Source organism: Eurytemora carolleeae, unplaced genomic scaffold, assembly GCF_000591075.1.
Source record: "Eurytemora carolleeae unplaced genomic scaffold, Eaff_2.0 scaffold1027, whole genome shotgun sequence".
Taxonomy (NCBI): Eukaryota; Metazoa; Arthropoda; class Copepoda; order Calanoida; family Temoridae; genus Eurytemora; species Eurytemora carolleeae.
In genome coordinates, this window is record NW_019396930.1 from 102,855 (window position 1) to 128,486 (window position 25,632).

Sequence of the window (25,632 nt, forward strand, 5' to 3'; positions counted from 1 at the left end):
TTTCATGGTGTTCCGCAGCCATGTTAGCAACCTAATTATCAATATACATAAGTTCCGTTTCTATTTTTTGTTTAAATTTTAAACAGTTTTCAAAGCTTATAACTGTTTAGGCATCTGCAAAATGCCGCAAAAACTTTTACTATCATGAAAATAGAAGTCTTTACACTTGAGTGCAGACTAATCAATAGGGAATGTATTTTTTTTTTTTTTTGAAGTGAAGGGGTCAAAGCTACTGTAACTTGTAGAGGCAGCAAGTGGAGTAACCCCTGCTATTCAGGGCCTGCATATATGTTCAGGGGTAATTACCTCCAAGATTCTAAGGGGGGGGGTAATTGCCCCTAGGATTCTAGGGGGGGTATTTACCCCCAGGATTCTAGGGGGGGTATTTACCCCCAGGATTCTAGGGGGGGGTAAATAACCCCAATAACCCCCCTTATATCCGCCACTGAATCTGTTCCATGTACCTTCAAATTCCAATAGGAATTTGGCAAATCTGGGGAATTCCTTAAATACCTAGGATTCTGGGAAATTCCCCAAATACCTGGAAATCTGGGGAATTCCCCAAATACCAGGGAATCTGGAAAATTCCTAAAATACCTGGAAATATGGGAAATTTTCCAAATTCATGGGGATCTGGGAAATTTCCCAAATTCCTTGGAGAATCTGAGGGTGGTTTTATTTTTGAAGTGTAAGAAATTTCTCAAATGTTTAGTTGACTGAGAAATTTCCCAATTACCCAGTCCTAATCTCGGTATTTCCAAAATGTGGTCTGCATTCTGCATTTATTGTGCTGTCACTAGATATATTAAGAATTTCAATCAGATTTCAACTTATTAAATAATTCCAAAATTGATGAAATCTTAACAAATTCATCATATCTCCGGTAGTAGCGCAGAGTGCATATTGAACAACATTTCTTTATCCCTTTTTTAAACTTTATAAAGAGTTAATACAAATAGTAAACACAATTAATAACTAAGTGAATATTTCATTTTAAAAATTTGGCATTTCAAAAATGTAGTCTGCCTTCTTTGTGATTTCAATTTAACCAGTGAAATGAAGAAATTCGTTCAGATTTCGAAAATTTTTGGTTTCATTAAATGAAAATTGAATCTGAGCGAAATTCTTAATATCTCCGGTAATACTAAAACCACAAAAATAAAAAATGGCAGACCACATTTTAGAAACCTGGATCTCTTGAATTTAGATATCTGATATTTCTCTGTTCTCTCATTGGTTGAACGCAAAATTACTTGACTTCTGATTGGCTTTTCGCTTTCCGCAGAAAAAAAACTCTTAACCGGATATCAAATATTGATTAATTTAATCTGTAGATTAACTTAAGATCAAGATAAATACTTGATCTCGATATTTACAATACTAGAATATATTCCCAGCTCGAGATTACGAGAGTTGCAGATTATAAAATATATCACGAGTCAAGTTGTCTAATTTTGAAAACCAAAAACGTAAAATATTTCTCTGTAATTTCTTATCATAAAAAGATTATTATCAATTTTATTTCTACATTTTTAATAAAAACACTACTACGACTACTGTCAAGCTGTTTGGAAACTTTACAAATATTTAACATAATACAAACATATAATTACAATTACATAATACAGTATAATAGTTCTAAAATCAGATTTTAATCTTGAAAGTCGTCATCGTATATTTCATTGCAATGAAAACGACTTTCGATTTAAATGTCGTTGTATTCGTTTGTCATTGCAATGAAGACGACTTTTGTTTTAAATATTTGATTTATACTAAGCTTTCAAACGGCATGAATATACAAAATCAAGGACACAAGTAGTTAACTGTCAATTAATAGATTCTCTTTGCATTCTTGTAATGTGAAAATAGCTTGAAAAAAAACCAAGATGAAATAGAAAAGTCGTTTTCGTTGTATTGATATAAACGCCGATCACTGTAGAAAAATAAAAGTTATTCAGAATTATTTAATATTGCCGTTTATATGAAATTTACAGCAGAAGTAAGGAATTTGTTAAGAAGACGACATATAAAGAGAATTAAAGTATTATAGATAAGAAAAAAAAAAATACTTGCAATCGTACAGACGGTCCGACGAAACTTGACAGTAGAAAGACGACTTGAGGAACGTCTTAGATTTTTTTGAAGTTATTTGAGGCATTCGTTTTTCAACCAACCTTTACAGTTTACACTTTACATCTATGATTTTTGAAGAAACAATCTCAAAATTGTGAAAAATTTCTTTCAGATTTCAATTTACTACATAGGACAAAAATTGTCGATATCTGAACAAAATTCTTCACATCTCTGGTAAGTAGTAACATTGTAAGCGCAACACATTTCGAAGCTGTTTATTAACTCTAGAATAAGACTTCTTTTATAAGGTTTCGAATAAAATGCTGCAAAATATTTTAATGATTAAAGACGACCTTCAGGTCGTCTTGCTAGTCATATTTCGTGGGACAATCTGTACCCAACCGTGTTCACGAATGAATTATGAAAAAAAGATTTGGAAGATATCCCTAATATTCTGTTCATAATTTTAAACAGAATGTTCAATATTTTAAATGCTTTTGGTAAATCAATGTTACGAACAAAATAAAGTTAATGTTAAGTACTTATCATGGCGGAATGGTCAGATTTTATTTTAACAGATAAAGTCCTCTTTTATGAAAGAGACATGTTGTCAATTATTTTTACGCGCATTTCTCCACCATTTTTGCTTAAATGTTCCATGAGTTATTTGTGCAATTTGGAAATGGGCAAATGGGAATCCACAGAAAGCAAACATATACACAGTGTGCCCAATAAGACATTTCATTTTCATGAGGTCGTCTTTTAACGCGGTTTTCAAAAATTCGAATTGAATGTGAATATTTATAAATATTAAGTGTTCAACAATTACAAGAGTTTCTTTTGATAACCAAGGTAAAGTCTGAATTAATAAATATTACTGCGTGAAGAATTACATTTACACTGCATACTTGAGCACTAACAATTTCTATTAAAAACGGTGGTTTTTGTCTTATATTCAAGTTTCAAGACAAATTCTAAGAAACGCATGGGTTTCATCTTCTTTTGCTTATCAAACTAAATTTTTTTTTCTTTCCATTGCTATAAGCTCATGATCTAGGCATTTGGCAAAAAGCTATGCATCAATTTAAGTTAATTCAAAAATAGTTTTTTTCTTCTTATATAATTAACTCTAAGATATACGGAAATAAAGAGATAATTGGAAGAACATATGTTCTAAAATACAGGAATAATAAGTTGTTACATATTTTTAGCAAGTGTAAAATCCTCATAATGGGGGGGGGGGGGAGGTCAGGTATAATAGATGGAATAGAGTATACTCCTATGAGGGTAGGGTTATTAATCGTTTTGGATCCATTTTTGAAACTTTTAATAAAACTCACAAGATTTAAAACTGTCAAGAGTTAAGGTTGGCTTTCATTAAACTTGGCAACATTTGTATCTTACAACAAAAAATTAAAAATAATCCAAAAACTATCACTATAACATGTTCGATGTCCGTTTTTGTATAGTTTCTGGATTTGTTTTGGTTAGTTTTTTGCTTTCATTTTCTGCAAGGTTCAAAATCTGGAAAAGCTTTTGTTTATAAACTATTTTAAAAACAATTGGTTCTCTTACACTAGGCCGAATTCCGACCCTAAATAAATATATAGGCAAAACAAAAGATCCAAAAGCGAACCAACGGAATGCAAATCACTGCATCACGGTAAGGCCGGGGGAAAAGATTGAATCTGCTTAATTTGCTTGTAGAAGAGTATACTCTCAAGAGGAGGGGNCCATGAGCCTCCGCTATGCAGACACGAGCCTCCCAGATTTGCTAGGCAGACCGAGCCTCCACCATGCAGTAAGAGCCTCCGCTATGCAGTAAACGAGCCTCTGCTATACAGTACAGATTCCTTATAACTCTTGGTTTTTACATGTAATATAGAAATTTTTTCCATTTTTCAACATAGTGGAATAAGAATTTTTTACAAGATTAATGTTGCTTATTGATTATCATGATTTGTAACTTATATTGACTCATAAAGTCATTTATAAGATTTATGTTTTACAATAAAACATTTCTTATGCAGTAAGAAGGCTATTTGAAAATTCATTACTAAATTGAACGTAGTTTATTTTGTTTAAATCTTTGTTTTAGGCAATACCTTTTTTTTTGATTTTTTTAGATTCAAATTATTTGCCAAAGTGAAATTTTTAATATCTTAATCTGATAAAAATTTCAATACAAGTATCATTTAAATCAAAGATTATCAAATATCAAATATAATTTTTTCACTAAATGTTATCATATTTGTGTAAAAAACCAATTAACTAGGCATAGTTAGTCACTATTTATAATAATTGATTAAAACGTCTGATCTTTGATAAACTTTTTATGCCACTATTTCGAAAAAAAAAATACAAAAAATTCTTTACTACACGTAAAAACCACGAGTTTTATTGAAACTTTTCTGTATAGCGGAGGCTTGTTTACCGTACAGCGGTCTGCCTGGCAAATTTGTGAGGCTCGTGTCTGTATAGCGGAGGCTCATGGCGTCCGGGTGTTCCCTCCCTTGTAGAAAAATAAAATGTTAATTGTAAATATGGTTTAGTTTAGATCGCCAATTGTACTAAACACATTCTGTCCATAATTAAGAACTCTTAAATATCTTATGTTAAAAGTTAGCTATTAAGTCTGAAATTAAAAAAAAACATAAGTTATATTTTTTAATCTAACTTTCTTTTAGTCCAGATAGATTAATATTATTTCATTTAGACGTCACAAACACGTGCTATGCCGGGAAAATTAAAGAACAACAAAATACGATGTTGCCAGAGGCGTATTGGCGGCTCAGCCTTCTCTGGATCAGTAAAATCTATAATTTCCAGAGTTTTATTAAGCTCCAACAATGGCTGAGCCCAACCCTGAACAAATTGTTGAATTCGCCCCTGAATGCTGCACCTTCAAGTAATGTTGGGTAGCTGTGGATTAGGGGGGGGGGGGCCCAATTCGAAACTTGATTTTCCAGTGAGAAAATTCCAATGGAAAATCACCAAACATATGTGACTAAAGGTCAGAAATTTATTAATGAAAAAGAAGAAGTTGAACCAGGCGTGGCTAATTCAACTTCATACCGAATTAAAAATGCCCAAACTGAGAAATTACTGAAATTACATTAAATACAAGGAACAGTGACTAATTATTAATTTGTACCTGTGCGCATATAAAATACATTTTCAACTCTAAACTCTAGCTTTACTCGAATCTGAAAATATGAATTAAGTAAAAAATCAAATTCTCAAAATCAATCTCAACATAATGTGTACTTTACAAACAAGACTATTCTAAAGAAAGTCTATAGTTTAAAGAAGGGTTATGAGAACTGGAAAGGCCCGTTTAAATCTTGGATACTTAATGCTTAATAACTATTTATAACCCTATGGGTTGAAGGGAGGCGAGGAATAAAGTATTTGAGCCAAAAACTTTTCTTTTTCGAGAACCCGCGAGAAAAAAAAAATGTTTTTTGACAAAAAATACTTTACGAGCCCCCTTCAACCAGTAGGGTTTTAGATAATTTTATGCCCTTGAAAGAAAGAATATGAAATCAAATGTTGACACTATCAAAATAAATAAATAAACAAAAATGGCACGTCAATTATATAACATCTAATATAAAGTTTAAACTTTTAAAAAGTACATATTAAAGAAAATCCCAAATATTAATGCTGGAAGATGATCATTATACAAAATATAAACCAGCTGTACTAGATTCAATTATATAAAGATACATACCTCAGCTGTACATGAATTAACTAACTGTTCAACAGATAAACCAGCTTTACTAGATTCAAATAGATAAAGATGATACCTACCTCAGCTGCACATGAATTAACTAACTGTACAACAGATGAACAAGCTTTACTAGATTCAAATATATAAATATACCTACCTCAGCAGTACATGAATTAACTAACTGTACAACATATAAACCAGCTGTACTAGATTCAACTATATAAATATACCTACCTCAGCAGTACATGAATTAACTAAATGTATAACATATAAACCAGCTGTACAAGATTCAACTATATAAATATACCTACCTCAGCTGTACATAAATTAACTAACTGTAAAACAGATAAACCAGCTGTACTAGATTCAAATACATAAAGATACCTACCTCAGCTGTACATGAATTAACTAACTGTACAACAGATGAACAAGCTTTACTAGTCTACTAGATTCAAATCTATAAATAAACCTACCTCAGCCGTACATGAAATAACTAACTGTACAACAGATAAACCATCTGCACTAGATTCAAACATATAAATATACCTACCTTAGCTGTACATGAATTAACTAGCTGTACAACAGATAAACCATCTGTACATAGATAAAATTATATAAAGATACCTACCTTAGCTGTACATAAATTAACTAAATGTACAACATATAAGCCAACCGTACTAGATTCAACTTTATAAAGATACCTACCTCAGCTGTACATGAATTAACTAGTTGTACAACAGATAACCCAGCTGTACTAGATTCAACTAGGAAGAAACATTCAACTTCGTTTTCTGTGTACAAACTCTCAATCTTAAAAGTAAATTAAAACAAAACTAAAACTTAAAATAACGGTAAACAAAAGTTTCATAAACCACAATAACTCATTTAAAAATAAACAATATCTAACAGCCCCCCCCCCCTTTATCTGATCTGTCAATTATCAAGTTTTTAGTTAAATATAAATATATCTCTCATGAGCAAATTTATCATAAGATTAGAAATTTTAAGGATATCAAAATCAAAAAGAATTGTAAATTTTTACCGATTTCTTGATCCCCGGTTCGACCATTTTCTCATCAATATGATCTAAAATGTCGTCATCTTTTGACAAATCACCCCCGCAATCAAGATTACTCGCTATACTGGAAATCTAAAATATTTTTTTAAAAATTAAAACAAGTACCAACTAATAAATTAAAGATGTTAAGAAATTCCACCAACCTTAATTTTCATTGTTTGTTTGTTTACATTAATTTGTACTGCAGAGCGTGTACCTAGCCCGTTTTCCAGCTCAATTGTTGCCAGGTTTATATGCATATCATCTCCCTAGAAAATAAATTCTTGATTAAAGAAAAATCCTAGTAAATGCAGATTACACCCCCCGGGGNATCACAATCACAATCACAATCACAATCACAATCACAATCACAATCACAATCACAATCACAATCACAATCACAATCACAATCACAATCACAATCACAATCACAATCACAATCACAATCACAATCACAATCACAATCACAATCACAATCACAATCACAATCACAATCACAATCACAATCACAATCACAATCACAATCACAATCACAATCACAATCACAATCACAATCACAATCACAATCACAATCACAATCACAATCCCAATCCCAATCACAATCACAATCACAATCTTAATCTTAATCTTAATCTTAATCTTAATCTTAATCTTAATCTTAATCTTAATCTTAATCTTAATCTTAATCTTAATCATAATCATAATCATAATCATAATCATAATCATAATCATAATCATAATCATAATCTTAATCTTAATCTTAATCTTAATCTTAATCTTAATCTTAATCTTAATCTTAATCTTAATCTTAATCTTAATCTTAATCGTAATCGTAATCGTAATCGTAATCGTAATCATAATCATAATCATAATCATAATCATAATCATAATCATAATCATAATCATTATCATAATCATAATACCGGATATTGTTCTTTTGTTGCAGAAACCACCGCTAGAGTGTTACATCCACACAATCTACCATCTTCTATATTCTCACATCCAAACACTCCTAAAATTATCAAATACTATTAAAAATATAAAGATAAGAATATAAGTATATCCTAGAATTGACATAGAATGAGAGGAAAAGGATGAATACAAAAATGAGAGAATGAAAAAGGTGAAAAAAGAATGAACTAATGATCAAACAAAGGATGCAGCAATTGGGTTTTGGGACTCCTTTTTGTGGTTTCTTTATCTTTATTTGGGATTTACTCAGATGGAATAATGGATGAATGGATAAATGGAGTAATGGATGAATGGATGAAATTATTTAGCAACTGGAGTTTAGGACTCCCAATAAACTTCCACTGGCTAATGGATGCCAAAGTGATTCACTTTGAATAGATGCTGGAAAGAATGAATATAGTTACAAGCTGATGAATTTATAACCATATCTACCTAGCAACTGAATTGTAGGATTTATGGTTAAGAGTTGAGCCTCTGGTCGGCATAGGCACCCAAACCCTGACCTAGGCAGATCTTTACACTGCCTGTACAATCCAGGCTTTCAGGACAAGGTAGTTTATCAATTTTAAACTTTTTAATACAAGATTTGGAATGGGAGACATGCAGGACAGACCTAAAACTCTGGAATAGGAAGACGACTTTTACACTCAAGTTACAACATCAAATACACTTAATTGTTGCTTTAATGTCGTCTTTTTACTCCTCAGTTTTCTGGTTCTAATTTTGAATTTATAAAATTGTGTAAAACTTTTAAACAGCTTTGAATCCGGAATAATGTAAAAAATAAGCCTTTTCTTGCGAGTCAGTTATTTAACAATGAGCCTAGTATCATAGAGACCCTTTCTAATAGTGGGTGGCATATGGGAATATTTTTTATTTTGAACCAAAAAGTAGAAAACAAAAATTTCCATTTATTTAAAAAATTCTAGGATTAAGATGTTAAAGAAGCCTTAATTTCCTCTGTCTTGAAATATCTGCTATTAGACCCTCTCTGCTGCTCATATACTTCTTATTAAACTCCAGTAAATCCACATCTAGGTCTTTCATTCCAACCATTTCAGAGGGTTTAGTTTTTATCATCCATCTAGTATTATTACTATTAATATTATCATCATTTTTATCAAATCATCATCAAGGGTTTGAGATTAACATCCATATAGTTAGTACAAAACATTATTATTATCATTATCATCATTATTTTTCCAGATATTACTTTCAGTATTTTTGTCATTTTTTAATTAGTATAGGCATTCTTTAGGTCCTCATTAAATTAACCCATTCAGTGCTTAGGATCCGAATCCGGATCCAGATCTCTTGGATTCAAAACATTTTGGCTTCCTGGATCCAAATTTGGATCCGCAAAAATATGTGGATCCATGGATTCAGATCAAAGTGGCAAATTATCAACCAAAACCTGTTAAAAAAAAGTATGCTTCAAAAACACTTATCTCACCTGAGGGAAAATGAGAGATCATTAAAAATTTTATAGCAAGTTATCGCAGAAAAATAAGCAATCATTTTAAACCTAAAAAAAATACCTGAATGTATGGTAGACATCTAGATGAGAAATTAATCTATCCTAAAATATAATACATTCAAAATTTCTTGGCACAGCGTTAACAAGCTTATACATATTCAATCATTGAAGAGACTGGCTAGATAGGGGAGTTGAACTAAGAGTACAGTGTTATGAAATAAAATACCAGGGTCCATTTTATACCTTTAAAATGTTTTTATGTTCTATAATTTCTATAAAGTAACAATATTGAGAACAAAGAAATTTTACAAAATTCACTTTAAATAAACATTTTCGCAAATGCATCACAGAATTTTCAAGAAATTTCCCTCCAGTAACTATTGCTTACTCATCAGCTAATTTATTGTTTAAATTGCTAAACCTAGGACCATATTCCCATGATTCCACACAAGGGCGTATACAGGGGGGGGGATCAAGAGGGGCAGCGCCTCCCCCTAGACCTGTAAAGGGGGGGCCTAACCCCCCCTAGAACACAGAACTATCACTAATATTAATGAACGGAGAGCTTTATTATCTCACAGAATTTCAGTAAATATTTACTTCACTTTAACAATGATTTGAGACAGTTAGTTACAATACTATTATTTTTATAATTGACAGAACCTGACAGACCCCTACTCAATTCAATTTACATATAAAAATGCAATAACTTATTTAAAAAAAGAATTGACACAACCCTTCAAAAACATGTTTTGAAGCCTTTGTTATACCTGACAAAAAGTACAATTTTATTCCCCCTCCTATTCAATTTAAGTAAAAATGAACCCATTCTAACATTATGTAATATTACGTTAGTTAGTAGGTAGTAGTAAAGAAACCCTGAGTCAGTATACCATGAACTCTGCAAACATATTTAGAACCTGTTTTCAGATATGTACTCTGATTTTGCTGGTCTATCAGATGACCACTGCAATTGTTAAATACTTCTCAGATCCTACAGGACCATAACATGATAGAGTTTTTAGAAGTTTACAGAGCCAAAATATCTCCCAAATTACAAATAAATAGAAACAGGGAAGTTAACATGCCCTTTCAACTAGCTGGCAACGTTTATTTAAATTCTGTTGCAAACAGAAACAACACACTTTTTAAGAACTAAGGAAATAAGTCCTAATAAGAACATCCAGTAAGGACACACATTGCGATCACTCAGTGATGAAGCACATTGGAGTCACTCACTGAGGACATGCATTGCGATCACTCCCTGAGACTTCACAATAAGGTCACTCACTGATGAGGCATATTGGGATCATTCACTGAGGATGCACATTGCAGTCACTCACTGAGACTGCAAAATGAGGTCACTCACTGAGGAAGCACATTGCGATCTCTCACTAAGGATGTACATTGGGGTCACTCACTGAGGACATACACTGCAGTCTCTTACTGAGGCTGCAAAATGAGGTCACTCACTGATGATGCATCTTGCGATCACTCACTGAGGATTAACACTGAAGTCACTCACTGAGGACACCCATTGATGACTCACACTAAGGTCACTCGATCCCTAAGATCACTTGCTCAGGATACACAGTGAATACACATTACATACAACTGAGTCTAAAGCTAAAGAATGCGCAAAATTTAAGTTATAGCTTAAAAGTTCTCTAAAATAATGAGTTGCTACTTAAATATTAAACTCTCAATTTAACCCTGAAGGAAAATTTGAATTTCCCAGGAAAAAACTGAACCAATCAGAGAAAAGGATCCACGCGAGAGATAATTACATAACCACTAACCATTGCTCATCAGATCAACTGTCTTTTAATTTTAAATTATTTATGTAACCAAAAACAAAACATATTTCCAGTTACAACCGTTTTTGGGTTTATGTGCAAATATTAATTAATCTAAAATGTGAAATTTGTTAAATCAAGGTTTTCACTTTAAATATATCGTAAAGTTAAATGCTGCTTTCCCAGCTAAATGATGATTGATTGATAGACAAATTGGGAAAATGCAGGATTTCAAGACTCATCCATTTCGGTGAATTAAATCTTTAAACCCAGGGTTAAAATTCCGGTTTAAATTAAGCCAGAAGTGGCATTTAAGCTAAAAATTAACATTTAAGTCGTAAATTTTTGTTCTTTAGTTTTAGACTCTGTACTACAAGCTTTTAATTAATGGTTAAAAATATCCTCAGGAATTTTCTCTGACCTTTACAACATCTAGTGTTATGCATTAAATTCTAGTTTTAATGGTTTCCTACAAGGATATTGAAGAAGTGACCCCCTTCACCATCATGATTTGTCCAAAAGAACAATATGATTGGGCTCAGTCACACAAAATGGGCTACCAATATAGGTTTCATTTTCTTCTTGGCATGCTTAATGGAACTAATGGAAATCTAAACTGGGGAGGAATTAACAGCCTAACATTTCAACAATCTAAAGAAATCCTTTTCAACAGATCATTGTCAGATTATGGCATTGAGTCAAAAAACGCATTCTTAGAAGACCGATTTATCCTTCCACATGGACACTGTAAGGAGCTAAAAAATTATGACATGACCAAAGCAATCCTCATTAGTAACAGCGGAAACATAAGTGTTTTTGTAACAGATCCTTTGAGAACACTTTATTATAGGATATCAGAGTCTTCAATGATTGGAGATAAACAAAATCTGGTGGCCAAACCTGGAAAATACAATGATTTCTTAACATTTGTTATTGATGTCCATGAAACACATCTTTACAAGAAGAAACCTGGTGAAGAGTGCACTGACTATGGGGAAACTGAAGAGTTCTTGAGCTATGAGCACTGCAAACACTCAGAGCTGGTGGAAATGCTCATTCCTGAAATAAACTGTTTACCACCATGGATGTCACCAGTCAACCAGTGTGAGGGGACTGTGAGGAAGGGAAATTAGTTTCAACAATTAGTCAAAACAAATAGTAACCTAAATAAGTATAATTCTTTCTTCTTCTTTTTCATATTGACAAGTTTGAGTGAAAAAAAAATTAGATTTAATGATATCAATCATCCTTACTTTCAGGAAGTCATATAGTAATGAAACATATGATTTTGTATATGAGTTAACAAGACAAGCTGATTGGACTTTGGATCATGTCACAAGAAATTGCAAACCTCCCTGCCACCAAACTATAATTAGATCAACCTTTCTCATCAACACAAAGGGCATAAATTTCAATAGTACAATTGAGCTGACTTTTAAGCGCAGCATAAAGGTAATGATCCTCCTTAAAAGTGTCTTAACCCAACAATTCCGTTTGTTGGAACTCAAAGCATGATATGATATGATTTGATATAATTAGAACCATGCCCAATATTTCTGTTCAATTTAACACTTATCAATTTAAAATTGCCTTTCATCCAATTTGTTCATTACTTCAATGAAAAGAGGACCTTAAAGTTCTTTAAAAAATTAGCTAAAACCTTATTTTTTTTATCAACTTCACTTTTATTTTAATTCAATCCTTTAAATGTAATTACTTCTTCAAAATTTAGGTATCTATGAGTGGTCGCAGCTATGATGAATTTGATTTCATAGTAGAAGTGGGAAGTGCTTTAGGACTTTGGATAGGCATGTCTGCACTAGGACTATATGATTTCATACAGAATTTCTTTTCGAACGCAATCAGAAAAGGAAATCCTTTCAGCTTTCAGTAATTGTGACATTGTATTACCTATTCAACATGTTAAATGCTTTTTGTGGTAGAGAACACATGGCAAAGAAGTTTTCAACTGAACTTGCACAAATCTCAACAATATTTCATTGATCTTCTCTTGTGTAGAAACAGGGTTTCAACCCTTTAATGTTAAGTCACTATTTGCTGTTATCATCCAAGTTTGTTTTTACTCAAAGCACAAGAAATTAATTTTAAATCTTTCATAGCTTGGTTGATAGTTTTTATTCAAAAATATGTTTTTAAACGTTTCTTTCAAAACTTGCTTCTAATCTGTAATGTATTACACAGTTGCAAATTAGTTTGCCCCTCCTTATTGCATTTTATAAATTTGGTCCCATGGACCCAGATTTTGATAGAACTTCTTGATTATGTAGAACCTAATTTTTATGTATAAGAATAAAAGAAATTCCCAAAATATGGACAACCAAATTTTAAAGATGATTTATGGGTAATTATCAACTTTCATGTTTCTTTTACTGGTTAACATGGTGCATAAATACAGTTACTAGTTTGAAATTGACAAAAGGTCAATTCCATGAATTCCTCTTGGACATACAACTGTGGTATAACCCAAAGGAATAACTAAAATTGAGGGGTTTGGCACTTATCCTCAAATTTAAAGCTGTCACAGTCTGTGGCAGCTTTAAATTGGAGAAACTCACAGTGGATAACAAATTTAAACTAAGAAGAAAAGAGTTATCTGACACTAAAGTATTGACCTAAGGTTAAATAAGAGAAACTAGTTCTACCTGATTTCCTACTAGTCCTTGCCATTCTATGTCTATTAAAACATCCTTGGCTCGACCAGGAACAATCATAAACAGTGGCATGCTGCTGTATTCACCTTCACTCTAAACAGTAAAATAATATAAACATTGTAAATCAGTCCACAGAGTTAGGGGAAACTTCATTTTTTGTCATAAGTGACCTATCACTTGCCGCTTTTGTTAAAAAATAAAGACATCAGACTTGTCGTTTTCATTTTTATTTATTTGTCAATAAATCTTTATTATTATCTTGTTTGATGTATGCTGAAGAAATCCTTGAGTCACTTTCGAGGGCATTCACATACAGTTTTTTAAAAGATAATTTTGTTTAACATATATGATGGGTGATGGGTGTGGCTAAAGTTACTCCTAGAAGGGTCCATTTATGTAAATCAAATTGAAAATTGTTTCTTGAAAAAGAGTGGAGTGGGGGAGTGGGATCTACCTTGGCTGAAGTAATAATGGTGAATGTATTCTTAAACTTTTTTGACTCCTCGACATGCTCCAGAAGGACTTTGTCCAGCTCCTGAATAAGAATTATTTATTTATTAAAATGTCAAAATGGTATTCCCTTATCAACAATTTAAGAGAAAATTAGTGTAGATCAGTGTGGTATCATAATCCATAATCCAGCCCCAAAAATGATTGATATTTCGTGCATTCTTGAACAAACAAATAATAGTTGTGAATCAGACATTCCAATCTATAAATGTAGAGTCACTTGTAATTATGTTATCAGACCCTTTATAAAAACAACTTTCTACCAAAAAATATTCAAATAATAAATATTTCAAATATAGGTTATACATCTATAAAACTGTGGGATAGGGACACATGACTGTTAGACTCAATTAATGATTATCGCAGCAGTTGTGCAATGTCTTCTATAAATAGACCAAATTCACTTGATTAATTTATTTTCAAGCTACTGTCAAAACTGTTAGCATTAAAACACAAAAAGACAAAACTGCTTTAATGTCGTCTTCCTAGTCCACAGTTTCATGGGACTATACTAAGACTACAAATGAAAAGAAAAAAACAAAAGGCAAAACATACTGGAAACAGGAATATATGTAAAACATAACAGGGTAACATTAATTATTTAACCCTATTCCTGCTGGGGTGGGGGGGTCAATTTGACCCCCCTCTGTAGTTTTTTTTTACATAACTCAAAAAGTATTCGTCTGAGGCTGTTGAAAACATGAATTACCTTGTTCTCTAATTCCTTGTTGTTTAGGAATAAAACTGATAAGTAAGGAACACGGTGCTGCTCAAAACTTTTAAGATGCATTGTCAAACTGTGAAAATTTAATTTCACCTAAAAAATATTTTAATTACTTAATGGCAATTGAAAAACTTAAAAAATTTGATTTGATTTGAGAAGGAGGAAGGTTATTACCGAATTTAGTTGAGTACAGCATGAAGAAGGATGGATACAGGTTGATCTACTAGTTCCCACAGACTGGATACCAACCAACTTCAACCTTTCCTAATCAATTAATCAATCATTAATGATCTACCAGTTCCCACAGACTTGATACAAACCAACTTCCACCTTTCCTGATCAATTAATCAATCATTAATGATCTACTAGTACCCACTGACAGGATACCAACCAACTTCAACCTTCTCCTGATCTATTTATCAAACAGTAATGATCTACTAGAGTCCACTGACAGGATACCAACCAATTTCAACCTTTTCCTGAAAAATTAATTAATCATTAATGATCTACTAGTACCCACTGACTGGATACCAACTAACTTCAACCTTCTCCTGATCAATTAATCACTCATTAATGATCTATTAGTACCCACTGACAGGATACCAACCAATTTCAACCTTTTCTGATCAATTTCAATCATTAATGATCTACTAGTTCCCACTGACTGGATACCAACCAACTTCAACCTTTCCTGATCAATTAATCAATCATTAATGATCTACTAGTTCCTACTGACAGGATACCAACCAACTTCAACCTTTCCTGATCAATTAATCTTATTTAATGATATACTAGTTACCAAAGACTTGATACAAACCAATTTCAACCTTTCCTGATCAATTAATTCTAATTAATGATATACTAGAGTCCACTGACTGGATACCAACCAATTTCAATTAATCACTTATTAATGATCTTCTAGTACCCAATGACAGGATACCAACCAACTTCCACCTTTCCTAATCAATTTATCAAACAATAATGATCTACTAGTACCCACTGACAGAATACCAACCCATTTCAACCTTTTCTAATCAATTTATCAAACAATAATGATCTACTAGTACCCACTGACTGGATACCAACCAATTTCAACCTTTCCTAATCAATTTATCAAACAAAAATGATCTACTAGTACCCACTGACAGAATACCAACCAATTTCAACCTTTTCTAATCAATTTATCAAACAATAATGATCTACTAGTACCCACTGACTGGATACCAACCAATTTCAACCTTTCCTGATAAATTAATATTAATTAATGATGTACTGGAGTACACTGACTGGAAACCAACCAATTTCAACCTTTCCTAATCAATTAATCTTATTTAATGATCTACTAGTTCCCACAGACTGGATACCAACCTACTTCAACCTTTCCTAATCAATTAATCACTCATTAATGATCTTCTAGTACCCACTGACTGGATACCAACCAACTTCCACCTTTCCTGATCAATTAATCAATCAATAATGATCTAATAGTTCCCACTAACTGATTGAATACAAACCAACTTTAACCAATCAATTTATCAACTCTTCTAGTTCTAACTGATTGTTCACCAGCCAGCTGTAACCTTTCCTGATCAATGAATCAATCATTAAAGGGACTGGATGCGTAAAGTGACCCTCCATGCATAGATGACAACGCCCCATTCACAACTTATTCTCATTAATCTGCAAACACTAAGTATGCAAGCTGTTTTAAGTGTCATAAATATTTATTTTCCTTTTTTAAATTAGAAGAAAATATATATTTTCTGTCGAATTAATGTAAAATATTCGTCTATCTCAAGGGACGCAAGAGTTTAAAGGGTCTTGTTGTAAATCAGGCAATACTCTCTTTGGTCATGGAGGGTCACTTGAAATTATGCTTACAGTCCAATGATAATTAATATATTCAAAGTTCAGTAAATTTTAATTGTTTATTTGACAAAAATCAAAATAATTTGTTTCTCATGATATTAAATTTCTCTGAATAGCACAACAGAGACGTTTCTAAAGCTGAAAAGAAAAATTTCTCAATAACTAATTATTAGAAGTTTGTGTTTACACTTGCAAGATATAAATCTAGAATAAAATAAACTTAAGTTAAGTACCTCAAATATGTCTCTGGTTTCATTTTGCTTGATGTTTAAAAGAGAAGCGAGTTTGCTCGTCTTATACCAGCATCCAGAATCATAAACAGCTGTTTTGTAACCTTAAATTGGAAACACTGGATTATGCAAAAAAAAAACATTAGAGGACCGTGACCTCAGTTGACACATCAATAGATAACCCCTTTAACAAGAAAAGTCTGGAACACATAAAATGAAATACAAAAATAAAGACTAGTACAAAATAAATAAGAAGAAGTACAAACTAAACTAAAACATGTACAAAAAAATGAGGTACAAACTAAATTGAAAGAGGTACAAAACAAATTAAAGAAGTACAAAGTAAATTAAAATAAGTACAAACTAAACTAAAGAGGTACAAAACAAATTAAAGAAGTACAAACTAAGTTAAAAGGGGAAAGACTAAATATAAAGGGGTACAAAGTAAATTAAATTAAGTGCAAACTAAATTAAAGAGGTACAAAAAAAAATTAAAGAAGTACAAAGTAAATTAAATTAAGTACAAACTAAATTAAAGAGGTACAAAAAAAATTAAAGAAGTACAAAGTAAATTAAAATAAGTACAAACTAAATTAAAGAAGTACAAACTAAATTAAAAGGGGAAAGACTAAATATAAAGGGGTACAAAATAAATTAAAAGGGGTAAAAACTATACCTTTAGAAGAGAAGTACCCAAAGATGAGTTCTTGATCCTTTCCAGGTTTGCTTTCCTCCTCAACTCTGTCCTCCTCATCCAGCCTCTCACCATCATCATTCGGCGGAGCAACATAACCTTACATAACATACAGGGTGTCCCACCAAACATGACAGACCACTTAAAGGTCATTGAAATAATTTGCGGCATTTAATCCAAAATCCGGCATTTTCAAAATGTGGTCTGCCATTTTTGTGTTTTGAAAATTATCGGAGATACGAAGATTAAAGGAATTTAGTTTCAAGAATTATATGTGTAATTCAGAAAGCTTACAAATAATGCTGCAAAATATTTAAAATTCAAATAAGACCTCCAAGTGTCTCTGAAAGGGACTTTTAAGGAAAAATGAAATATTGAACGATACATATAAGAATCTATCTGACGTTCCTGTCTCGAGAAATTGATATACAACTGTGTCAAATTTATACGAAATTACATATTTATGCAATTTTGTATAAAAGTTGTAGCATTAACAGATCATATTCAACAAATATGCAACCAATCTGAAAACGACGATATCCCACAGGAGCCTGAAATTCTCATGTTTGCTCCTATTTTATTTTTTGATTTCTATTTTGCATTTTTTATAATATAATTGATAATGTAATTACACATAGTCTGTATAACGTCACCAGAACTTCAGCCAATGACAGTTCAGGATCATTGTCATGTGATACAGATGGAAATCTCGTGACCAGTATACTGCACTGCCATTAGCTGAGGTTCTGGTGACGTAATTCGGACTATATGTAATAATATTTTCAATTATATCTATAAAAATTGCAAAAAAATATAATAGGAGCAAACCTGAGATTCTTAGGCTCCTGTGGGATCTCGTCGTTTTCAGATTGGTTGCGTATATATTGTTGAATATGATCTGTTTCATACTACAACTTTTATACAAAATTGTAAATTTATATGAATTTTCGTATAAATTTGACACCGTTTTATATCAATTTCTCGAGACAGGAACATCAGATACATGTCTTATATGTATATATTAAAGAGGGTATATGATGAAACCTGAGAACCTTAGGCGTTAAACGATACATATAAGACATGTATCTGATGTTCCTGTCTCGAGAAATTGATATAAAACGGTGTCAAATTTATACGAAAATTTTCTGTTTATTTTTATAATCCGCCGATGAAAGCAGAAAAAACTGCGAGAATTAAAATTAGCTGCAATCAGACTTAGTTGCAATCAAATCAATTGCAATCAAGACTCAAATGCAATCAAAATTTTGCAATTATATCAACTGCAATCAAAGCTTAGTTGCAATTAAAACTTAGTTGCAATCAAATTTCATTTGCAATCAAATTTCGATAGCAATCAACCATTCAGTTGCAATCAAAACTCTAATGAGAAGAATCACTTTCATTTGCAATCAAACTTGGATGGAATATTCTCAGTTGCAATCAAATTAATTGCAACCAAATGTATTGTTATGTGTAACATATGAAATATTTCTAATGCTGCAATTCCTATTTCGACTAATATTGATTGCAAATTATTTCAAAATCTGCTGTGCCACAAAACTGTTCTTGTACAGTAATGAAAAAAGAAAAATGTTAACAGGTTAGAGGGCACAAAACGTTCTGAAACCCGAATAAAATAAAATATAATTCAGACAAGTTATAAACCAAGGAGAGAAAAACAAGCAACCAATCCAATAAGGGCATTCTTATCATCATTTTCATATTATCATTATCAGAATTGTTTAACTTTTTATTTCTTGGTTACCTGTGAATAAAGCTCTGAGATTTTCATTATTTTCCGACCTAAATCATAATTTTTTAAATAGCAAATCTGGAATTCTTTTATCTGGTACATTTAAAATCTTTGTATATTTTCTAATCAAGTATTAATTAGATATCAATGTTTCCAATTTTAAAAATGATTATTTCCGATTGTGCTCTCGCTAAAAATGTGACTTGCGTATTTCTACTGCAGGGAAACAAATAGAAATAATCCAAATTAAACACTTCTAAACCTAGACAAATTACAATATCTTCCACATTTTAGACCTCATGAAGGTTTCAAAGGTATCGTTGTAAATCGGATATTGCCATCTTTGAATGTAAGGTCACTTGAAATTACGCTTACAGTCCCTTTCAGCATTCATTTCATCCATTACAGTTCAATTTGAGGTTACAGGGTCAAGAAAGCAAATGTATGTTGAAAAGATTTGTTCTAATCCCCCAAAACTGCCCTTGGTACATTTTAATTGGGGGGGGGGGCGGCTTTCCAACTTCCCATAATGGTTTATGGTATATATGGTTTCTAGATGTCCAAAAAGAGGAAAGATTGCATTTCAGGAAACATGAGTCTACGACTTAAAAGCTGATAAAAAAACTTACCCTAGGTTCTGAAGCATAGAGAAGTCAAGAACTTCTGTCTGAGTTGTATGATCTCTATTGATCTTCTCAAGCTTCCCAACTGTTTGGGGATACACAGAGTAGAACTCATCCCGACTCAGATCATCTACAAGTATGCCAGGGGTTAATCATGTTATCATCTGCTCTTCCTTGTGATTTGGAAAGATGTATCTTTTCTATTCTTAGTTTTGCAGAGCTGTTTTGGTGAATACTCTTCCAATCTTCTCCCCTTTTCTGTGACATGTAAATTACTCACTAAAATCAATAGAACGCCATTCTTTTTTCCTTTTTCCTTCTCCTCCTATCCTAATTTTCTTTGCTTAAATTTTTTTGTAATTTTTCGTGTAGGGCCTTCATTTAAAACAGCCTTATCGGCTAGATAGGTCCTGACTCCTGACTAATGTATTGTATGCATGTATATATCAAAAAAATTGTTTATCATTAGTCGAAATAAAAAAATGTAAAATAAAATGCGAAAATTGACTTGACATTAATATTTTTCAGAATCATCAAAAATTCATTTTTTTCTCGATCTTTTCATTTTTAACAAATTATTCTTTTTTTGTCAATAAGTTTCTGAATGCAATGCATGGTGGAGTGTAGTGGAAATAAATAAGTATCTGGATGCAATGCATGGTGGAGTCTAGTAAAAATAAATAAGTATCTGGATGCAATGCATGGTGGAGTCTAGGGGAAACAAATAAGTATCTAGATGCAATGCATGGTGGAGTCTAGTGGAAATAAATAAGTTTCTGGATGCAATGCATGGTGGAGTCTAGTGGAAACAAATAAGCATCTAAATGCAATGCATGGTGGAGTCTAGTGGAAATAAATAAGTTTCTGGATGCAATGCATGGTGGAGTAAAGTGGAAATAAATAAGTTTCTGAATGCAATGGATGGTGGAGTATAGTGGAAATAAATAAGTTTCTGGATGCAATGCATGGTGGAGTCTAGTGGAAATAAATAAGTTTCTGAATGCAATGCATGGTGGAGTCCAGTGGAAATAAATAAGAATTGTCCTACCTAGAATAATAATATTAAAGCTGACCCTATCCTTGTACAGCTTGTATCCAGTTCTATCTATTCTACGGGGAGGCAGAGCAACAACTTGAACCTTTCCACCATTAACAACACCTCCTTTACACCTAAACATTTGATCAAGGTTTTTATAAAACACAAAATACGTAAAAAGACTGTAAGTGTAATTTCAAGTGACCCTCCATGCAAATATGGCAATCTGATCAAAAAAGTTCAAAATATTTTCATTTTTCTGACTTTTTGAATAAGTTTCTGTAAGTTTCTCCAATTTTTTTCTTATTAGCAAGAAACAAGTATAAGTAATTATATCTTCACTGTTCTCTGGGAGGAAAAGTTAAAACTCAGGGATGAAAAAGATTGATAATTTTCCTCAGACTGGGGTAATAAATCAGCTTTAACTCTGTAGCTAAGGGAGTTGAATACATACCGTATATGAGCAGCACCATAAGTTTCACGCTCATTGGAATAGTCCACCAGGGAAGCTAAGTACAGTCTAAACGAAAATATGTCAAAAAAATTTAATTAAAGTTTTCCAAGATATGAAATTAACCTTAGTGAGGCAGCTGAAGCGAAATCCTCCCAGTTTAAATCCTTCCAACTCTCATCCAATAATCCTTAAATATAATTGTTAAATCAAAGTGTTGCTTACTAACGCGTCAGTTGTATCTCCCTTCTATTCCTTACTCCCTGGCTTAAGCGCTCGTTGACAAGTTTAAAATCTAGAATTAAAAGTATGGTTAATCCCATTCACCCCCCCCCCTTCACGTTTACTTAATATGATAGAAAATGTTAACTAAAAATTAGTAAAAATTATTTTCAAGTTTTGTTCATGCGACTGCATAATACAATCATTAATCATATTTTTCTGAATTTTTCAAATTCATTTATTATAAATGAACCCATTTTTTAAATTCATTAAGAAGTTAAAAAAACTCAAGTTTCAAAAACTTACTTTTTTTGTTATGCATAGTAAACATCATAATTGTTGTACCTAATTGATATCCTGCAGTACAATTATCTTGCTTCAAACAATCCACATCATTTTTGTACTGCCCAGTCCACTAGAATATTCAGTACAATTATCTTGCTTCAAACAATCCACATCATTTTTGTACTGCCCAGTCCACTAGAATATTATAATAGTACTTATACTGCCCAGTCCACTAGAATATTATAATAGTACTTATACTGCCCAGTCCACTAGAATATTAAGAATAGTACTTTTACTGCCCAGTCCACTAGAATATTATAATAGTACTTTTACTGCCCAGTCCACTAGAATATTAAGAATAGTACTTATACTGCCCAGTCCGCTAGAATATACAATAGTACTTTTACTGCCCAGTCGACTAGAATATTATAATAGTACTTTTACTGCCCAGTCGACTAAAATATTAAGAACAGTACTTATACTGCCCAGTCCACTAGAATATTATAATAGTACTTATACTGCCCAGTCCACTAGAATATTATAATAGTACTTATACTGCTCAGTCCGCTAGAATATTATAATAGTACTTATACTGCCCAGTCCACTAGAATATAATATTAGTACTTTTGCTGTCCAGTCCACTAGAATATTACGATAGTACTTTAACTGCACAGTCCACTAGAATATTATAATAGTACTTATACTGCCCAGTCTACTAGAATATTATAATAGTACTTTTACTGCCCAGTCGACTAGAATATTATAATGGTACTTATACTGCTCAGTCCACTAGAATATTATAATAGTACTTTTACTGCCCAGTCGACTAGAATATTATAATGGTACTTATACTGCTCAGTCCACTAGAATATTATAATAGTACTTATACTGCTCAGTCCACTAGAATATTATAATAGTACTTATACTGCCCAGTCGACTAGAATATTATAATAGTACTTATACTGCCCAGTCCACTAGAATATTATAATAGTACTTTTACTGCCCAGTCCACTAGAATATTAAGAATAGTACTGATACTGCCCAGTCCACTAGAATATTATAATAGTACTTTTACTGCCCAGTCCACTAGAATATTAAGAATAGTACTTATACTGCCCAGTCCGCTAGAATATTATAATAGTACTTTTACTGCCCAGTCCGCTAGAATATTATAATAGTACTTATACTGCCCAGTCCGCTAGAATATACAATAGTACTTTTACTGCCCAGTCGACTAGAATATTATAATAGTACTTTTACTGCCCAGTCGACTAAAATATTAAGAACAGTACTTATACTGCCCAGTCCACTAGAATATTATAATAGTACTTTTACTGCCCAGTCTACTAGAATATTAAGAATAGTACTTATACTGCCCAGTCGACTAGAATATTATAATAGTACTTTTACTGCCCAGTCCACTAGAATATTACGATAGTACTTTTACTGCCCAGTCCACTAGAATATTACAATAGTACTTATACTGCCCAGTCCACTAGAATATTATAATAGTACTTATACTGCCCAGTCCACTAGAATATTATAATAGTACTTTTACTGCCCAGTCCACTAGAATATTAAGAACAGTACTTTTACTGCCCAGTCCACTAGAATATTATAATAGTACTTATACTGCTCAGTCCGCTAGAATATTATAATAGTACTTATACTGCTCAGTCCACTAGAATATTAAGAATAATTGTCATCCACTTTACCAACGGTTATCGTCTATATACCACTGATTTTTAAACAAAAGAAGACATTTCAAGAACCATTCCACACTCAGAAATAAAGCATTTTTTAATAATCTCTCCTTTTACAACGTTTTGATTTTGAATTTAAGAGCAAATATTTTTTTACAATTTTTGTTGATATTTGGCCTCTTGGATACGGATTACGGATTACAGATTACGGATTACGGATTACGGATTACGGATTACGGATTACGGATTACGGATTCCAGATCCGTGGGTCCGCAAATTTAAGCGGATTGAAATCCAGGAAGCCAAAATGTTGTGACTCCAAAAAATCCAGATGCTTAGGACTGCTTTAAACATGCATCAAACCCCTATTTTTTTAATCAAAATAATGTTTTAACAAGAGAGCTAAAATTTACAATACTTTTTGTTAAAAGTTCATCCTGAAAACTTGCTCGAAAGTAAATTTCGCCGATCTTTTCGCTACTTGAATTGAATTATACTGTTTAGTTCATCATATAAAAATGGATAATTTAATTTATAAAGAAGTAAAACCCATCTCTATTCTATTCTGTATCTACGATTTAAATCGTTATTTACAGTTAAAAAGTTTTGTTCAAGGTCTCTTTAAATTTGCCTACGTTTTTAAAATAAATAGCTATTCACACTTCTTCACAGATTTCAATGAGCTTTTCCATGCGAATTATTACTTAAACCATTATTTAGCATCCTCGTCAATCGACAATTTCACAAAAAGTTTCTAATATTCAGGAAAAAGGTGTACAGTTCCTTGCATAATTCTATTTCATCTTACCTTGACTGTACAGTAGTTTGGTTCAGTACAACTAGTACACGATGCAGGGGAGGTTCTACTACTCCTAGTACATAACTTCTCGCCTATAATACAATATCAAAAATTAGCGACATGATAAAAATAGTAAATTCAATGTTTTAAAAAATTAAAAAATTGTTTACTTTAAATTTTTAACAAATTTTAACTTAAATAAAAATTAAAAATTCACTCTATACTACTTTAACAAGCGTGCAATTAGAGGTAGGTAATCTTCTAAGTAATATTTGAGGAAAGGGGGGAAGATTTATTTATTTACCCCCCCTTAAAAGTAGCTAAAAAACTAAAAAATAATACTTCTGTGATAAAAAAACATTTTTTAAGTATTCAAAATGAGGTGCAATAAACCATATAAATATGTAATAAATCAGAAAGTTCAAAAAACGCAAAATTTGAAAAAAATTTTACCTCAAATCTCAATGGTTCACCAGACAAATCATAACTTGGAAAACTAAAGAGAACGAAACTTAGTCAATCTAATCACAATTGTACAAATTAACAAAATTTACAAAATTTGTCAAGATAGTCATAACTAAAACAATACATATTATCAGATGGTAAAATCGACAGATCTAATTGTATTAACTGTTTGATCAACTAAAAAGGATAAAAATCCTTTTGAGAAAATCGAAAACCTTGACAAAATTTATCCATATTAAACAAACTTATGAATCCATGCAAATAAATGAAAACATGCTTTAGAAAGAACCTAAAAAACCAAGAACATTTGTATACTTTATATTTAAACAAATTGAGGGTGCTCAGAATTTTGCGCAGAATTTATCTAATTAAAAATAAAAAGGTGACAATTTTCATGCAAAAAAAATAATATTTTGATGAAATATTGGCTTACAGTACATATCTCTATATCCAGGGTACAGAATTTGGGGAGAGGAAATGTTGAAATA

General features: G+C 31.9%; 1 protein-coding gene across 1 annotated transcript; it reads right to left on the bottom strand.

Annotated features, from left to right (window-relative positions):
* Window positions 1–3,434: 3,434 nt before the first annotated feature.
* LOC111710247 (uncharacterized) lies at window positions 3,435–25,626 on the bottom strand. Its single transcript, XM_023484311.1, has 23 exons — window positions 25,578–25,626; window positions 24,689–24,771; window positions 22,238–22,307; window positions 21,797–21,860; window positions 21,674–21,739; window positions 21,232–21,353; window positions 20,190–20,313; window positions 19,573–19,610; window positions 17,790–17,906; window positions 17,117–17,217; window positions 15,189–15,278; window positions 15,000–15,107; window positions 14,235–14,315; window positions 13,772–13,873; window positions 9,374–9,414; window positions 8,794–8,919; window positions 8,268–8,359; window positions 7,787–7,875; window positions 7,028–7,132; window positions 6,849–6,956; window positions 6,512–6,616; window positions 5,228–5,279; window positions 3,435–3,472 (listed from the first exon to the last, which is right to left on the bottom strand). The coding sequence occupies exons 1-23, from the start codon at window positions 25,582–25,584 to the stop codon at window positions 3,435–3,437; spliced, it is 1,929 nt and encodes a 642-aa protein (XP_023340079.1). The 5' UTR covers window positions 25,585–25,626.
* Between the last annotated feature and the right edge of the window lie 6 nt (window positions 25,627–25,632).

Coding starts and splice junctions, on each gene's coding strand:
- LOC111710247 (XM_023484311.1), bottom strand. Junction 21,861..22,237: donor TACTGCAGGATATCAATTAG/GTACAACAATTA, acceptor ATTATATTTAAG/GATTATTGGATGAGAGTTGG. Junction 14,316..14,999: donor ACAAGGAATTAGAGAACAAG/GTAATTCATGTT, acceptor ATTCTTATTCAG/GAGCTGGACAAAGTCCTTCT.